Raw genomic sequence first — 16,073 nt, 5'->3', positions numbered from 1 at the left:
TTTTCGCTTAAGAAATTTGTTACAATAGTTTCCATGGCCAGGTGCTTCAAAAGCATTTAAGCTAATTGGCTAATAAAAACAAAATTTAAACAAGATATATAAAAAATTAGCTTTGCATGTAATTGAAATGAAAATGTTATCAATTTGTTTGTAACTTTGCTGCTAGAAAATGTTAAAGCAAAATTGTAAGCTAAGCTAAAATAAAAAAAAATTCTTTAAAAGTAAATAGAAAATTCTAGCAGCAGCAATAAGACTCAACAGCTTCAAGTAATATAATTACTTTACATATTCTACATATGTTTGCACCCAATGGGTTAAACACTCGTCGTCGTCGTCGTTGCTTTTATCAAATGAATGCAATTGACTAGATGAGGCATAGCCGCTGTATAAATTAATTGGCATTTTGTTATTTGTGCTCTCAGCTATTCCGACATCTTGCCAAATTCATTATTTGTTTTATTTTTCATTTTCATACGAAAAGGATACACACACTAACACTAACACTAACACACACACACACACTTGAACAAAAAATAGGTCTGCTCGAGTTGAAAATTGGCGTAGCACTGAACTGAACTCAAAGTCTATGGAAATTTAGTTGAGCTAAGCTCTACTCCAATTGCTTTTGGGCGTGAATTGGTTTCTTTCTTAATATGTTAACAAGCTGCGCTATTTGTTTACAAGTGTAGCTACTTTAAAATTGATTAACGCCCAGCGTATAACAAGTCTTGAATTAGCTAAAAAACTAACGCTAAGCTGTGAGTTTCAGCCCAGCCAACAAATTTGTTGTAGCAGCCCAAGATTCCGAGCTTGATTTGTTGTTATGTGGCCAGCTGTTTAGCACCTGCTACAAAAAAAAAAAATCAAAGTGCGAAAGAGCGCGCTATCGACTGTGCGTGTGCGTGTGTGTGTGTGTGACGCTTGTTAAAGCAACTCGATTGTTGCCTGCCCTACCCGCCTACTGTAGCTTTAACTGTTTAACATATAACTCTGTCTATGTGTGTGTGTGTGTGTGTGTGTGTGTTTGCTCTTTCTAAGCTAAGCATGTTTTTTGTTAACAGCCGCATGCTAAATGCCCTAATTTCCTCTACTTTATGTACATTTCGGTTACGTGTTCTGTTGTGTCCCTGACGTCGTCGTCGTACTCTCCCATACATATAGCTACTATAGCTATTATAGACGACAACGTCACACGACAATTTTGCTGTGGCTGTTGCTGTTGCTGTTTTATGTTGTGTGTGTTTCATCCCGAACAGCGCAAATGGCGTTAGAGATGAGCTGGGACTGAAAATAAATAGCCAGACCCAACACAGTTGAAGTTTGAAAATAAAACAATTTTAGCCAATATATAATAAAATTTAATATTTATTACTTTCGTTGATTTATTTAAATATAGCAATATATTTTTCAATAATTAATTTTTTTTTGCAATATATTATTTTAATATTTATAGCTGCTGTAGAATTATTATAATATAGCAATATTTTTAATTAATTTTTTTGCAGGTTTTTTGTTTGTACCCATAAATTTAAAATTTTATTTAAAATGAGTTAAATATAATTTTTGCTGCTCTTTTTATTTTTATTGCATTCTGTTCTAAATTTTATTATTTTCTTTTTTAATATTATTTATTCAAAGTCAGCTTAGAGCATATTTTACTTTCATTTTATAGGATTATTGTGCTTTATAAAAATATAACTATTGCTTTTCAAGCTTTTTTTTATTTTTTACTGCTGTAATATATTAAACTATTATTATATTATTATTATTATTATTATATAATGTGTTGCCAATTCGTTGTGTTTGGTAAATATATTTTATGTTAATTTGCTGCTTATTTTATGCGTCGATATGATGAGTTTATATCGGCACCTTACGCTTTTTTCATGTGGGTATATTTTGAAGAGGCCCATGCCCATCGCTAAGTGGCGCCCCCATAAATGGCCTCGTGCAAAACACACACAAACATAGCGCGAGAGCTGTCATAATTGGAAGTGCTTGTCTGATAGGCTACTTCAAAATCAGAGTACAAGTCCTGATTATGAAATCGTGTTGTTGTTGTTGTTGTTGTTGTTGCTGAGCAGCTAATGCCGCTAAGGTTGTGCTGCATGCCACAGTAAGTGGCAAGAAGTAGCAGAGCAAGAGGCATGCTCATGCAGATTAAAAGTAGCCATAAGTGCTGCAATCAAAATAGTTTTAACTGCTATTGAAATACACTTAAAGTCACTAAGCCAAGGCAGTCAGCAAGTTCGTTTCTTAATGAGCGTACCTAACGCCAGCTCAGAGTCAATATTTAGCCAACATTATAACACAAAAGAGTCGATAGAGCTCAAAATAAAACAATTTCTATGCATTGCTTACTGAAATGTTGTTAAATATTTAATTGCAGCGCTTGACCCTTCAGCAAAGTTCGTGTTTTCTTTTCACTTTGTGCTCTGCGTGCTTGTCGATACTTAGTGCATGAATTTCCACAGCAAAAGCAAACAAAACATTAGAGGAAGCTATCAGCAGCAGCTGCTTAAGTTGCAAGCGTACAAAATTTTACAGCATTTAGCTAAGCAAGTTTAGTACTTGCGGTTATCAATTAACTGCGCAGTTTATATTTCATTAGGGGAACTTTGAGGCTAGAAATTTGGAAATCAACCGCAAACCAAAACTGAAATCAGCTTAGCGCTTGGCTTCATTTGAAGTTGACTCAGCTGAATTTGCTGCGCAATAAAATATTTGCAATTCAGTATTAAATGTGATTTGAGACTAAAAAACAAGAGAATTGGATGCTATGCCAACAAAGAAAGAGTAAAATCACTTTTAACAATAGTAGCAAACAAGACAAGATAATGCAATTTTTTAAATATTTTTTAAAAATATTATTAATAAATTTAAGCATTAAATTTTCTTAAAAAAAAGCAAGCAATGTAAATAAATAAGCTAAGCTAAGCAGCATATGTGCGCATAATAAATATTTATAAGTATTTAATCTAATATTTATATTTTAAATTTTCACTACAATATTAATGACTTGTTTTCAAAGCTTTAGCTATATTAAACAACTAGCATTAGAACTTTATTTGGCAGCATAGAACGTTCGCTAACTGAAAATTTGCTGTTGTCTGCCTATGTTGGCTTAATTGCAAAATTGCTGCAATTGCTGCCATGGCAATATAATTGCGATATGGGGGGACCCACTGTGCATTGCTGTGAATTTGTCGATTTCATTTGATAAAGCTTTCGAGTCAAGCCTAAAAGCAGGCAACAGTTCTTCATTGCTGTTTACTTGCCTATATGCAATTTCAACTGAAAGCGTGGCCAGCTGCACTAAACTAGAAATGCTCGTGCTCAATAACAAAAATTAAAATTCAGCCGAAAACTGTCATTAATAAACTGTCAAATATGTCAGTTTAGCTGTCAAGCGAACTGCTGAATGCACACAGCAGCAGCGTTCGTTGCATTCGTTGCGTTAAAACAGAAAAACTGCGAATTAATTACATTGACAAATGCACTGCACGCGTAAACAATTTTTCTGTTTTTTTTTTTTTTTTTGTAATATTTTTATATTATTTTTGTGCTGCTGTCAGCGTGCATAATTGTTAAGAGCGCAAATGAAACGCAACTTTGCGCTTGACTGCGCTGCAAATCGATGGGACAGCAGAAAAGTGAGAAGCGTAATGGAAATGGAGAAGCGCAGAGCAGAGCTGAAACAGTAAAGCAAAAGAATTTTACACTTAACCTGCTAACCAAACGCCCACACTTAATGTTCACGCTCTCGCCTTTCACTCTCTCTCTCTCTCTCTCTCTCTCTCACTCTTTTGCTTTTGTGCATATCTTGTTCAGGTTAAGAGTGCAACCGCAATCACTTGGCCTGGCCCTTTGAGCAACAGCAACAGCAGCAGCTTTTTCTTTGGCCTGCCCTTTTGCTAACCCAATTTTTGTTGTAACTCGGCCATGTTATAACTATTTACAATCAATCAATTGCTTTGTTCCGAACTCCAAAGAGCTTAGACAAAGGCTCTGCTCTGCTCTCTCTCTCTCTCTCAGTTGATTTTTGCATGTGCTCAGGGGCTGTGGCACGTTCGCCGCACGTGTACACGTGGCCAGGCCGAAAAGGCAACTTTTTGCAGTCCCAAAATAATTTTTTTTTTTCGAATTTTTCCTTCGTCCAGTTTATTTTCACTAGCCTTAGCCTTAGCCCTGCTTGTTTGCAACTTGGCTGACAACACGTGCACTCAACAAAAAAAACTGTTTTGCATTTCAATAAATAAATATATATATATATATATATATATATTAGGGTGTGCCTTATTTTTTCAAAGCATAGCTGCTATTATTTGTAAATTACAAAATAGAAATTAATTTAGGCCATTTTAGACTAAATTATCCCGTGCTTATTGGCCAGCTCAAAGAGGTGAAATTTGTAAGAGAAACTTTTGAAGAATTAGCAGCCAACAAAATGTTGCAAATAAATTTTGTGCACAATTCTAAGAAAATAACAGGCAACACATTTTTAATAGCTTAACACAAGTCTAAAGAAAATAAAGGTAGCATATTTATAAAAGTTTTTTTATAAGTGTTAAGCTCTAGAATAAATTGTATGAAATTATTAAAAGCACTGGGGCTGAAATAGAATAGAATAATAATAGAATAAAAAAATAATTGAAACATGCTTTAATAACTTTGCATAAGTTTAAGAAAAGCAACGAATTATAAATAATAAACTTACTCGAATACTAAATTTAGTATGAAAATATTGTTAGGGTTGGAAGATTAATAGAGCGTATGCCTTAGGAAAATATATTTTTTATTTACAAATATATTTTAACAAAAATAAAGCTTGACTTGAGCTTGAAAAATGTTTATTTTTGCATAAAAGCTAAAGCGGGCTCACTCTAATTTATATATGCATAATTTTTTCAATCATTTTAGCAGACAGTTTGTCAACTGGGGGGTGGGTGGGGGACTACAGTTGAACTTGCTTATAATGCACTGTCAACATGCGCGCGAACCTTTTTGTCTTTGTTGTGCCTCATGGGCAACTTTAATCCTATTTTGGACAAAACGTTTCGAATTAAATAATTTGTCTCGCTGGCGAAAACTTTTTTGCTGCTGCTGCCGACAATTAATTGAAATTAACATTTTTTTGTTTGTGTGTGTTTTTTGTTTTTGTTTCTTGGCCCTCGCAAAACGCGTTGAAGCAAACCAATCTTTTAGCACTTGCGCCATATTTTAGCTGTCAAGTTGATGTTCTCATGACTACAGCAAATTTTGCGGCAACTTTAAGGCTAAGGCGGCGTCGGCGTCGGCGTCGCTCTTACTAAACAAATGTACTTGTCGTCAATTCCCTGGCTAAATGCAGAGCAGCAGCATGGGCTGGCCCCAAGGCAAAGACTTGGCTAAAATTCAGCTGAAAATTAAACAAATTCAAGCGACTAGCTATAAAACAGCTAACAAGCCAAACAAGGCTAAGGGCAGAACGCCAGCCAGCGCGAAAAAGCAAAAGCATATAATAAGGCCATTGCTCATACGCCAGCGATTCCCAAGTTGCGCCATTTGTTGCGCTCTGAGCTCTGATGCCTTTGTAGTTGTTATTTAGTTTGTGTTATTGTTTGCCTTTGCTGTCGACGGCGCAGTCGCTGCCGCTGCCCTTTTTGAAAAATTACACAAAACTTTTTACTTAGTTGTGCGCGCTCTGCGTTAAACCATTACTAGGCCACTGCCTCTCAGGCCAAAGTGGCTGAGAGTGTTGTTTTGCATGACTGCCTCGAATGCCCCATGCCCATGCAAAGCGCGTGGCTGCTAGGGCATTGTATTAAAGTCAATGATAAAATTCAATTAAAGTAAGCAAATGCATTTGCTCAATTAACTGATTTGTCTTTTAGTTTAGTCCAAGCCATTGCGCTTGACTTTTCGAACTCGACCTGCGTTTATAACTAATGAAATTAGTTTGCATTGCATTTGCATTTGCTTAACGTAAAAAGCGTCGCTGATAAAATTCAATTAAATTAAACTGCATTGGCACAATTAACTGAATTATCTTTTAGCCCCATACTAAGCCATTGCCATTGACTTTTGCATTATTATTCTACCTAAATAAATTAGTTTGCATTGTGTGCTTTAAGCTTAAGAATTAAAAGTTTATAAACTGCAGTATTAATTATTGTTGCTTATTATAATAAAGTTTTTTAATTAGACAGTCGCATTCAAATTGTTGCTAATGTTTGAATTCGAATATAAAAATTAAGCACACGCAGCAAGTGCGAATTTCATATATAAAACATTGAGTGAACTGTTTAAGATTTTAGAAAAATATGTGGCATTGTTTTCGGCGCAGTTTTGTGTTATTTGCGCCTTAGCTACATTTTTTAACAGTTCAGCTTTCAAGCTTGGCGTTAATTATGGCGCTTTGGTCTCGAATTCGTCGTTGTCGTCGCGTTGACAGCCAAACCCTTTTTTTGGCAGCTGTGACGCATTGACTGACAACGCTACTCAAGCTATCTGTGTGTGTTCGTGTGTGTAGCTTGAACTTTCGGCATTTTCTATGGAATTCAATTTCAAAGCTATATCATTTTCATTTAATTTTACGCTGCCCACACACACACACGCAAACTCACGCGCAACTAACACAACCCGCATCGGCCAAGAGTCGCATCCTTTCATTTTTTTTTTTTGTATATCTTAGCTCCTGGGTATGCGTGTAGGTGTGTGTGTGTGTCTAGTTGACCTCGTCACAAGCTCGCGAGCGAGCATGCCAAAGGTATGCGAGCATTGAATTTTTTTCGAACCTATTGTTTGTAAAAGAAACCCAAAAACCCAGCATGCCCCAGCGCGCATTTAATCCCTTTTTTTGTAGCTAGGTGGCTAGCTAGGTAGCTAGATTCAATTCAATATGTACACACTAGTATAAAAAAGCAAAGTTTGCTTTAGTTTTTATACAAAAATTCTATGCTGAGCGCACATTTTGTATTGAAATAGAAAGTTAAATGCAGCAGCTTGCTCAATAGTTAAATTTAAATAAACAATTTAATATACAAAATTATTCTTCACAACTATTTAATACACTTTTTTTCACAAAGCGTAACAAATAGTGTTTGTCTCGCTTAACTTTTGTTTATATATTGTGTGAAATTCTAACGAATGTTAAATCAAACTAACGAAATCAATACTTTGCTCTTTCTCTTTTTCTTGCACTCGCCTTGCTCTTTTTTTTATACGTTGACCATGGCGTGTGGCTCTCGAATATTACAACATATATACATATATATTAGCAAGAACTTTGATTAATTAAAAATACCACAAGCACTGCAAATTTGCTGAGAAAGCGTCCGAGGCGGCGCAAAATTCCAACAACCCAAGAAGAGCAACAAAATAAAAAACAACAACAAAAGCTACAACTACAACAATTACAACAGCGCGAGCTGCGCAGCTGGCGCGAGAGTTTTGCAGTTGGATTGGATTGGTCAGCTTCATTAAAAATAAAACAAAAATCAAATAATACAATCAGCAGCAAAAACGGGAAAAAGCAAACTACAAAATTGTGCAGCAAATCATCGAAATGGAATTGAGCATCGGAAATCTCAAGCATAGAGCCAGCAGCAACAGCAACTCGGATAACTGTAGCAACGAATTTGAATCAACATCATTTTGTTGTCAGCAACAGTTAACCAATGAGAATCGTAACAACGAGCAAATCCAACTAGACAGCGGCAAAACAACAGCCACAACTAAATTAACAACAACAACAACAGCTAGAGAGAATAACGCCGTAGCCGAAGGAGCTACAGCAACAACAAATACAACAACAACTAGTGCTGCTAAGATAGCCGTCCAAACAGAAACTGTCAATGCTTGCAATTGCAACTGCAATAGCAACAAGCGCAGCAACAACAGCGACGTCAACACCAACAACATCAATAGCAATTGCTATTAGATCGAACAATTTCAACTAAAAAACGTAACTAAACAATAGTCAAAATAGGTAATCAACAGCAACATCACCGAAAACCGGCCAGCACTAACCAACCACCAGCAAGTCAACGAAATAACCAGAAAGTCAACAATGTACCAGCGAGTCAACAACTAAGCCAGCAAATCAGCAATACACCAACAACCAGTCAACATGCCATTCAAACTCAACTACAACTTCACCAACAAACCAACAATCCACCATCAACAAGTCATTATGGCCACCAACAATCCGACAATGCGCCATCAACAAGTCAACAGCAACAACAACAACAACAACAACAACAACAACAACAACGTAATCCACAATTCAACAACATACCAACAACTAGTCATCAGGGTGCCCAAAATGTCAGCTTGACAAGCAACACTAGTTTAAGCTTATGCAGCTTAAACAACAACAACACTTACACCAACAACAACAGACACCACAAAAACAAACACACCAACAACAACAGCTCATCAACCATGAATCGTCTACGAGCAACATTTACGCGATCGCGCACACCAACGGGCGCTGAAATGAAGATGCAGAACAGTTTGGAGGTGCCCAAGCAGGTACAGCTGCCAGTTATCGATAATAGATCGATACATTTTTAATTGCATGTGTTTTCTTTCGTTGTCGTTAGTCAATCAATGAGTTTTATGTGTTTTTACAACATATCGATATTTATCGATTGTTTATATTGATTCATTTATAGTTATCGAACCTCTTTTAGCAACGATAGCAATGTTAGCTTATCGAGTTGCGTCGTATATTTTGATTTAATTGCAAATTCTTGAGTTTTTAGCATTTCGATAACTTATCGATATGCGTTTGGCAACGATAACTATGTGTATCGAATTGCGCTGTATATTTTGATTTAATTGCAAATTCTTGAGTTTTTAGCATTTCGATAACTTATCGATATGCGTTTGGCAACGATAACTATGTGTATCGAATTGCGCTGTATATTTTTGCATTTGATTGCAAATTGTTGCAACATGTGGCAACGATAACAATTAAATTGCGTTGTTTGATTTGATTTTTGAAATTGTTGTTGTTCGATAACCTATCGATTTTAGTTGTATCGACAAATGCATGCCACATCCTACTATTGTAGCCAAGTTTAACGCGCTCTCTCTCTCTCTTTTGCTCTTGCATACACTTGTTATCTATTTAGGTGCGCTCCGCTTCGTTTGATGAAATGCAGCTGAACACTCAGCGCGGCGGCTCGTCGTCGCATCTGTTGAAGCAGCAGTCGTCGTCATCGGCGGATGAACGCTCCTCGGAGCGCGGATTCCTGCAGGTGCCGCAGGTTGCGCATGCTCAGCGTTCGCACAGCTTCGACTCGGCGGCGGCGTCACTGGCCAGCGATGATTCTGGCGCCTGCTTGGAGGTGCCGCGTGGCATGAAGGTGACATTCGGTGGCATTCGTCGCAGTTCGTCAACGAGCAGCAAGACACCGCCGCCCTGCGTCCACTGCTACTATGTGGAGCTGTACGAGAAGCAGATGACCGCCGAGCAGCGCTTCTTCATCGATCATCGCGAGCTAACTACGCTCAGCTACAGCTATACAAACTCAGATTGCAGCGATGATGATGATGATGACGCTGACGACAACGACGATGACGATGATATGGGCGGAGGCGCATGCGGCGGCCGCGATGATGATGATGATCCCACAGCTACGGCTGTGGTCATTATAGCGGACGATGCCAGCAGTGAGGGCGAAGCTTGTGGTGGCGCTGAGCTGGACGATGATGCGGCCGTAGAGTGTGACATACGCATGTCCAACCTGAGCATGGGCAGCAGCATTGAGGAGTCGCGCGCTTGCTTGCCGCATCAGATGCGTCGCCATACCATTGGCAGCTCTGTTCCGACCTCCGAAGATGAGGGCGTCGAGGGCTCCGACAATGGCTCGCCTCACTTTGGCAACATGCTGCTGCCGCCGACACCATGTGGCATCACCTTCACACTATCACCCACAAACGGCGACTATCCACCATTTCCAATATACGGATTTCCCATAGATCCCGGCGAACCGCCGCCTCCTCACTCGCCAGCCATACGCAGCAGTCCAACGCTGGAGCTGCCCTGCTTTAGCGGCCATGCTGCTGCGCTTGCTGCAGCGGATGCTGCAGATGCTGGCGCCGCCATGGGCATGCCACAGCGGCCACGTCGTCGCTCCATTTCGCGACAGGAGGCCATCTTTGTGGAGCCCACTGGCAACTCGCTGGAGAATGTTTCCCACGAGGAAGTCAATCGCATGGCCCAGTTATCCGTCGATTCCATCGATGAAGCCTCCACCATGGCCACTTGTGGCTCACCAACCGCCATGAATGCTTTAGCCGCTGGTGCTGCCGCTGCTTTTGTGGTGAGTGATATCTATTTGGCCGTGCCGGATCTGCGACGCGATCGCGCCGCTTCCGTCGACTCTTGCTTCACCAAGCTGCCGTCTGGCAATAAGACCGAGGAGCTTGAGCTTCAACCCTCCGTCGATGGCTGCTTCTTGACTGTGCCCAACATCAATGCGATTCGCTCCCGCTCCGTGGACATCGTTCTGCCCACGGATGAGCAGGCCCGTTATAAGGCACTGGCTTTGACAGATGGGTACGTTGTACGCTCTCTCTCTCTCTCTCTCTCTCTCTCTCTCTAGCTGTTGTCTTTGTCTTTATGTTTTGTCTTGTGTTTCATTTTCAATTGACAAATCATCGTATTTATATGAAATTTTCAATATTTATATTACTAATTAACATCGATTTGCAGCACTAAATTTCAATTGATAAATCATCGTTTTTTATCAAGTATTTGAAATTATACATTTTCTATATTTTATTTGGTTTAACAACTAAATAACACTTATTTATTTAAAGCTTAAGATTATTTATTGCAATTGAAATCCTTTTATAGTTTTGAATCAAGGATCCATTTCACTGGAATCTGAAAATTTGTTGCTTACTTCAATTTTCTTAATTTTTCTTTATATAATTTTAAAAAATATGCTTCAGAAAATATTTATTAATTTATTTTCGTTCAAAAAGCAACTCCCATCGAATCTGAAAAATTATTATTTTTATTACAAAAACAAAGTGTATAAAAATATTAATTAAAATAAAACACTGGAAATAGTTTTTATATTTTTGCACAAAAATAACATTCAACACTAAAACAAAATGTAAATTTAAGTATTACAAATATTAAAATTATTTTTGTTGAAGTTTTATGACAGAATTATTTTAAGACTTGCATATTTTTATTTGTGGGATTAGTCCATATGCATGTCAATTTTAATTTAAGTTTCTGTACGTCTATACCATTTAAATTTCCACTTTAGAATTTATTTATTTATCATCTAGGCTCTGTCTGTCGGTCTGTCTGTCTGTCTGTGTATTTAAGCGTAAAGTTCGTTGCTTAAGCTGTTCTCATGCATGTGTGTTAAACTTTTGAAGCATTAGCTTGAACTCAATTTAGCTTAACGCTTTTCCAATGTTTAACCTCAAGCGCAGCTGGCAAAATGCCAATATATCGATAAACTTTTAAACTGCGCTATTAAAATCAGCTTAACACGTGACCGAGAGTCGCTTCTAAGGTTTAGGGCAACACTAAATTTGTTTTGGGGGCTAAGCTTGCCTAACAAAGCTAATGATAGGCGGTGGCTTTTAATTTTGATAGCCCAGTCAGCAGCAGTTGCCAGCAAGCACCCACCGCCCAGCGCCACCGCCCAACAATCGACAGCAAGTGGACATGTGCTTAGTTTATAAAGAGAGCGAGAGAGTGGCGGGAGAGTTGGGATGAATGCCCTGCGGGCGCTGGAGCTTAGCTCTAATTAGAGTAGAAAAGCAGGCGCCTGACAATAACAAGCAGCGACCATTCATAATTCAGTGTAAGTCGACTGGACTGGCAGCATAATTTTCGGTGAAGTCTTCAAAAGTAAGTGGCCCTGTTTTGTCCCCCATGCGGTTAGTTAGTGCCTTGGCTTCATTCACACGCCGTTGGGCGCGAGAGAGCGGGGGGCGGGCGGTGCCGCATGCATAAATTATGGGCGCATGCTGTTGAAAAAGCGGCTCAGGCTGGCGATTTCCTTGAATTACAACAAAAGTAGCTCATAAATAACATTCAAACAAAGTGTCCTGTTGCCCAAAATGACAGTCGGTCGCTCGGTCGCTCGCTCGGTCGGTCGGTCGGTCAGGCGACTTGCACTGTCGCTATTGCTATCTCTGTTACGCCTTACGCTGCCAATTGCAAGTAATTTATAAACGCGCCTCCCCTTTTTTTTTGGCCCACATAAATTGCTGTTTGGCCCCATAGATAAGTTAAGCCCTTGTGCTAACTTACTTAGCATAGATGGATGAATATGAGTTTTGTGACAGGCGGACTAGCTAATCAGACTTCAACAGCAGAGATAAATACGCAACTCAAACTGGCAACCCATTCTATCTGCATAACAAATTTGTTTGCTCTTTTTGTTTAATTAACAAACTGCAATTGATTTCAATTATCAAAATATATGTTTTATTTATTATTAATTTAACATTTACTTATATCAAATATTTATTCTATTTACAGGTATGTATTACAACTTTGTTCGCTACCAAGCTAGGGCCGAAGACAAATTGCACAGATAAGTAATGTAAATGTTGTGGTTAACTTTAAGCCAGCTCTATGCTGAAAATCCCATAATATTTCCATTTTGGTATTGTGTTTACACACAAGAGATTTCCTTTTTAATTTCCGTTTAATGTGTTTACGTTGCGGGCAAGGGTCAAATGCTATGGCTGCTCATTTCGTCTGTTTACAAGCATACATATAATGATAGAGTGTATGCATGTAGATATTGTTGTTATACACTTTGAAATTGAAAAGGTTGAGCTTGAGGGTATATTGAAGTTGTGTATGCGCAGAGTCTTTAAAGTGTATATATTATTTTTATTCATTTAATGCATATTTAAATGCATGGGGCTTAATTTTTAAAATGTTCTATTGTTCTATTGAAGAAAACCAAAGAAGAAGAAGCACTTGGGAAAAGCTCAATACCGCAATCAGATAACATCTGGCTTAGTGTTAGCTATTATTAAAAGCAATCAAAACAAATTAATGCTTTTAAGCCTAGTTTTTGTTTTTTCAGTCTGTATGAGCAGCAGAATCTCAGTAACTATAAAAGCTAGCAGCACCCGAATTTTTTATATAGCTACATCTATTTGCGCAGCTTAATTTAAGCTTTAGTTTGTTTTTGCAACTTGAATTTCGTAGCGCTTAGCATCAAAATTCGCTATTTTAAACAGCGCAAAGTGTATCAAATAGCTGGCAGCGCTTAGTCTGCATGACTTGTTTGATGTAAAGATTTGTACAAAACCTGTGCTTTGGGATTAATATCGAAGCGTCATCAAATTGTTGTTGTTGTTTTTGTTGTTGCAAGCATGACATGTTATTGTCTAGCTGCCCCGCCCCCTCAGCCCTTTTGCGCCAGCAATGCAATCATATGTTTAATTTTTGTTACGACCTTTTGCTCAATAAAATGGAAAATATTGTTTGAAAAAAAAAAAAAGAAAATCATTCAATCATGCCAACCCAACCAAAGCGACTTTGTTGTTGTTGTTTGAGTATGAGAGTCATTCATGCGTTTTCAACGGCCATTATTGTGGTTACTTTGCCACAAACTTCCCTTGGGCCAACAACAGCAACAACAAAAGCAAGTAACAAGCAAGTTAACTTCACTTTTATGACAATGGCACATATAATTTTATGAAAACGTTTTCCGCCCCAACAAAGCCCCAAAGAAAATTCAAGCATCTAAATTACCATAAACTACAGCCGAAGCAGCAGCAATCTTTATTTTTCGCTTGCTCTGTTTGTTTGTTTTTGTTTTTCGCTTTTCGCTTTTTTTTTTTTCATTCATTCATTCAGCTGATGCTAAATGCTGTGCTGGCTGATTGTGCACGCATTGAGCGTGAAGAGCGCCGTTTGACTCAGCGACGCATTAATCATACGCCGCGTGACACAAAACTTGCCTCGCTGGCCGGCTGGACCACAAAAGCGAAAACTGATAAAACCAAAACCAAAACCAAAATTGTAGCCAAACGCAACTCAAGTGCTGTTAGAATTTCATCAAATTGATTTTTAGCAATATACATATATTTATTCATCTATATATGCAGCAGCTATTAGCATATATATAGCGCCTTATTTGTCGCAGCTGATTGAATATAATTTTGGCGCTGACTAATTAGTTTCGCCAGTCAGCTGATTTTATATTAATGCAAAAATAATTGGCTCATTTTTTGGGGGCTAAACGACTGTCATTAACAAATTTTTCGCAAACATACCAACATACTAGCGCATTGGACAAATGCGTTGACGTGGCCATAAAACCTGCAAGCATATTTATGTTATGTAGTCATGTTCCGGAAGCTTAGCGCGCTGAAATTTCTAGCATACTGCTGTTTATTTATAGATAATGAAATTTTTGATTGCAAAAACAAACCCTTAACAAAATGTTGAATACATTAAACATTTATTTGTTTAATTTTTGGCGCACATTCCACCCAGAGTACAAATACAATATTAATGAATAATTTTTGTATATAATTTTTTTAATTCAAGCTGCGCAGTTAGTTTTAAAAGTTAGTGATGGAAGTAACTTTTTAATATTTGTCATAAAAATAATTAATTAGATATTATTTCTGGTTTTTTCAAACTCTTAGTAAGAAAAATTTGAGGAGCTCGCGATCAGTTGTTATTTATTTTCATATTCGATTCATACAGCAAATTCTAAGAATATTTTTCCCTCAGCATTGGTTCTAAAATTAGCTCTAACTCCGCTTGAATTAAATACAAACTCATAATTGTGAAATTAGTTAAAAAAACACAAACTAATTTTTTGTGTAACTTATTAAATCGATCCACCCTTTTATACAAATCTTTGCAACTGACGCTTTGCAAATTCAATTTTCGTCAGGATCATAAAACTGTCCATTGGCAAATGAACACGTGAACATATTTTTGAAAGATTTATATAAGCTCTGAAGTGGGGGTTGGGCTGCTGTGTTGCTGACGCTGCTGGAGTTGCAGTTCCGCATTGCTGACGCACGCAGCATGCGGCCTGCGGTAAAAGCGAGGAGCGAGGAGCGAGGAGCGGCAGCATCAGAAGTAGACAAACGTGCCCAGCAACAATGCAAACAAAACGACGTCACAATCAATCGCCCCAGCCGTCATTCATCAGTTGCGCGGACAGCGAGACAGACAGACAGACAGACGAACAGACGAACAGAGAGCAAGTCTTGGCATGCACAATACAAAGCATAGACAACGACAACGAGAACAAGCATAACAAAAGCCGCAAAGGCAGCAGCAGAAGAAGAAATTGAAATGCAAATTGAAGATTTATACAAAGCAAAATGTATATACGACGCTAGAGTGAGAACAATCAAAGCCAGACAAAGCTGCGACGCCAGCAGAGCTAAAAATGTCACCATGGAAATATGAAAGCGACCAAAGCAGAGATCGTCGCGCGGCGCTCGCTCTGCTCTCACCGCTCACCACGCAAAACGCCCACACAACGTCACAGACGCGCTCGAAAAATTCACCACAAAGTGAGGTGACAGTGCGCCGCCAACTTTGGTGCGCTGCCAACCTAAACGTTTGGCCGTCGACTGCGACTGCGATGCCGACTGCGCGGCTGCTGTAGCCAGCGATCGGCGCTGCCTGTGCGGCCTCAGTTACCGCGTGTGGTTGCTTGATGCCAGCCAGCCAGCCAGCCAGCAAAAGGAACGTGTCGTGAACCGTAATAAGTCGTCGCGAGAGCCAAAATCAAAAGATAAAACAAAATAAATAAAAAAAAAAAAAACATTTGCACGCCGGTTCGGTTCTACGTCTGTTTTATATTTTTTTCAAGTGCACAGCGTACTAAATTATATATTTAATTTTGAAAATCAAGCAACAATACTATGTAAAAATATTCTGCAGCAGCAGCTATCTTAAGCTCTTAAACAAATTGTTGTGCAAAGTGTGTGTAAAGCTTTGCGCTTGTTTTGCTTCTTTCTTCTCGCTTTGCTTGTCCTTTGCATTATTTTGATTGTGACTGTGTGCGCATAATGGTAAACAAAACTGTAAAGCGCAAAAAAAAAAAAAAAACAGC

At 38.5% G+C, this 16,073-nt stretch overlaps 2 protein-coding genes across 6 annotated transcripts in view; both read left to right on the top strand.

Annotated features, from left to right (window-relative positions):
- Nucleotides 1-8,052, top strand: part of LOC108606205 (3',5'-cyclic-nucleotide phosphodiesterase regA-like) — a 74,623-nt gene extending 66,571 nt beyond the window's left edge. The window contains exon 2 of the mRNA XM_017996068.2: nucleotides 7,260-8,052. Coding sequence (XP_017851557.1) covers nucleotides 7,547-7,921 — 375 coding nt within the window. The 5' untranslated portion in view covers nucleotides 7,260-7,546 and the 3' untranslated portion in view covers nucleotides 7,922-8,052. The remainder of the gene's footprint in view (nucleotides 1-7,259) is intronic.
- Nucleotides 1-16,073, top strand: part of LOC108606200 (eye-specific diacylglycerol kinase) — a 119,739-nt gene that overhangs the window by 84,674 nt on the left and 18,992 nt on the right. For 2 of the 5 annotated variants that reach the window (XM_017996058.2, XM_017996059.2), the window contains exons 1-2: nucleotides 8,353-8,514; nucleotides 9,120-10,549. The exons of 1 other annotated variant lie outside the window; for it this stretch is intronic. In XM_017996058.2, the coding sequence (XP_017851547.1) occupies nucleotides 8,425-8,514; nucleotides 9,120-10,549 (1,520 nt within the window). In that variant the 5' untranslated portion in view covers nucleotides 8,353-8,424. Of the gene's footprint in view, nucleotides 1-8,351; nucleotides 8,515-9,119; nucleotides 10,550-15,342; nucleotides 15,839-16,073 lie in introns of those variants that run through there. 2 more of the 5 variants (XM_017996060.2, XM_017996061.2) reach the window with 2 other exon arrangements.

Source organism: Drosophila busckii, chromosome X, assembly GCF_011750605.1.
Source record: "Drosophila busckii strain San Diego stock center, stock number 13000-0081.31 chromosome X, ASM1175060v1, whole genome shotgun sequence".
In the NCBI taxonomy this organism is placed as follows: domain Eukaryota; kingdom Metazoa; phylum Arthropoda; class Insecta; order Diptera; family Drosophilidae; genus Drosophila; species Drosophila busckii.
Note: the sequence above shows the minus strand (reverse complement) of the source record. Positions and strands in the feature narration are given on the sequence as shown.